This window comes from Austrofundulus limnaeus, unplaced genomic scaffold (assembly GCF_001266775.1).
Source record: "Austrofundulus limnaeus strain Quisiro unplaced genomic scaffold, Austrofundulus_limnaeus-1.0 Scaffold1061, whole genome shotgun sequence".
Lineage (NCBI taxonomy): Eukaryota > Metazoa > Chordata > Actinopteri > Cyprinodontiformes > Rivulidae > Austrofundulus > Austrofundulus limnaeus.
In genome coordinates, this window is record NW_013953463.1 from 19,770 (window position 1) to 21,964 (window position 2,195).

The 2,195-nt window shown below is 39.6% G+C and overlaps 1 protein-coding gene across 1 annotated transcript in view; it reads left to right on the plus strand.

Annotated features, from left to right (window-relative positions):
- Positions 1-2,195, plus strand: part of imp4 (IMP U3 small nucleolar ribonucleoprotein 4) — a gene marked incomplete in the record, with an annotated part of 24,107 nt that overhangs the window by 8,102 nt on the left and 13,810 nt on the right. The window contains 3 exon segments of the mRNA XM_014030444.1: positions 995-1,103; positions 1,223-1,306; positions 1,385-1,494. Of these exon segments, the coding sequence (XP_013885898.1) occupies positions 995-1,103; positions 1,223-1,306; positions 1,385-1,494 (303 nt within the window).

Here is a 2,195-nt window from a genome sequence, read left to right on the forward strand (position 1 = left end):
ATTTTCTGCGCAGTGTCTGTTTGTAGTTAATTTTACCTATGCCAGTCGACAAACAGAAGGCAGAGTTTTGAATGACATTGATGTTCTGCGCAGTGTCTGTTTGTAGTTAATTTTACCTATGCCAGTCGACAAATAGAAGGCAGAGTTTTGAATGACATTGATGTTCTGCGCACTGTCTGCTAGTTATATTAGCATACGGCAGTGGAAGAAGTGAATGAAGCCAGTCCGTGTTAAGGCTTCGAAATTAAATAAAATTTGTCTGAAAAAGCAGCAGCTCTCATTTACAGTCGTCTCGTTCAGCTTGGTACTTTTCTCCTCTCAGTAGGGTTGTTTACAGCGCTCGCAATTTCCGGTTAGCTTCTTAGCTTAGCCTCCTTCACAACGACACACACACACACACACTTCAGCAGAGGCCACACCTCCAGCAAGAAATCACTTCTCAATAGCAACGAGTCCAGACCCTCTGTACGAAGCAAAGTAAAGGACAAGGGTCTGGTTTTTACCAGGTTAGGTTGGCTCCATTGGTGAGTTATGAATGGCCAGAGGCAACTTATAGACAGACTGGTCTAAATTTTTAGGTAAATGGTAAACAGACTGTACTTAAATGACACCTTTCTTGCAAACCTTTATATTTGAAGTGCTTTACAACAATCTGTGCTCTAATTCCCACCACAAAACACTTTACTGCTTAGCTAATCTAAATAAATCAGTTTAAAGAGAATCACTGCATCAAATCTTGTTGTTTCATTATCTTGTGAAAGTTCTTAAAGTTTTGTTCCACAGTAAAGTCACAAAGGTTCACAAAAACCCTTACAAATCATTGAAAATAATATTGTTAAAGGTATCAAAGGTATCCGTCATGGCAATTTTGCAAACATTTCTCACATTTATACATGTCGGCAATAACCTGACTACTGAGGGTGGGAATTTCAGGCATCGACTAAACGTGTCCTTGAAGTTGATKTGAAGCTGTTTTTTTGTGATGTTATTGTAGCTTCGCCGCGAGGTGAGACTGAGGCGGGAGTATCTGTACAGGAAGGCACAGGAGGACAGGCTGCGGACAATAGAAGAGAAGAAACACAAGCTGAAGGGCGCGCTGGAGGGTGAGATGGGATAATAATTGGATCCCATTTTCCTCTTGCATTTTGCATGAGTGCTTAGTGCTATAAATGTTCTTACCACAAATCCTGCTGGAACACTTGTTTTTTTGTCTTGACCACAGACAATTGCCTCCTTCCAACTGAGGTACGCAAAGAAGCTCTGCAGCTGCAGAAACTACTGGAGTATGATGACGAAGGGGCAGAAGGCAAGTGTTGGCTGATTACACTATGAACCCAACCCAGCCAATGTTCTCTCTTTCTTTACCATCATGATTTCTGTGCAGGAGTCAGCTCACATGTGGATGATGAATATAAATGGGCTGGAGTGGAAGATCCTAAAGTCATGGTCACTACATCCAGAGACCCAAGCTCCAGGCTGAAAATGTTTGCAAAGGTCTGGTCTGATTGTCAGTGCTGGTTGTCAGTAAGGTTAGATGGTGTTAAAATGATGTCTGGCAGCAGGGGTGGAAATTAAAAATTTTCCCCACCAGCCACAGTGGCTGGTAGAAAAAGTTTTGTACCGGCCACTCAAACTTTTTACCAGCAGCCAGCCACTATTTTTTTGTTTCTGTAACCCGGTGGCATTTAGAGAATTCATGGTCGTTGATGGCCTAATTAAATTGTTTGTGCCTACAATCAGATAATGGCACTCAAAATCTATTAGTGTCAGAGTATTCAAGCCAGCCTGTTTGACAAAATTAAAATGATGGACTTTTTGATGTCTCTACTTCTCTTACTAACTTGCTTTTTGCTGGTATGTAGGTGGAATACCAATTATTTTTAGGTAGGCTACTTGGCTGGAATAAAAAGCTTTTTAACCTTAATAATATAGGAGAAATTTTTGAGGTGAAAAAAAAATTACCTGAGGTAAATTTATCTCCTTCATTTAATAAAATCAGCCTTTACCTTTTATCACTTGTAGTTTTTGTTCTAAATGCTACTAGTATGAATGTGTCTTCTGTTCTAAGTGAAATTTCAATAACAGATGGAAATCCCTCTAGATGATCCACTGTCTCAGTGTAGGATCATTTTTATTTTTAAAATGTTTGTCACGAGATTTTGTTACTTAGTTTGCCTGTTTTTTTTTTTTTTTTT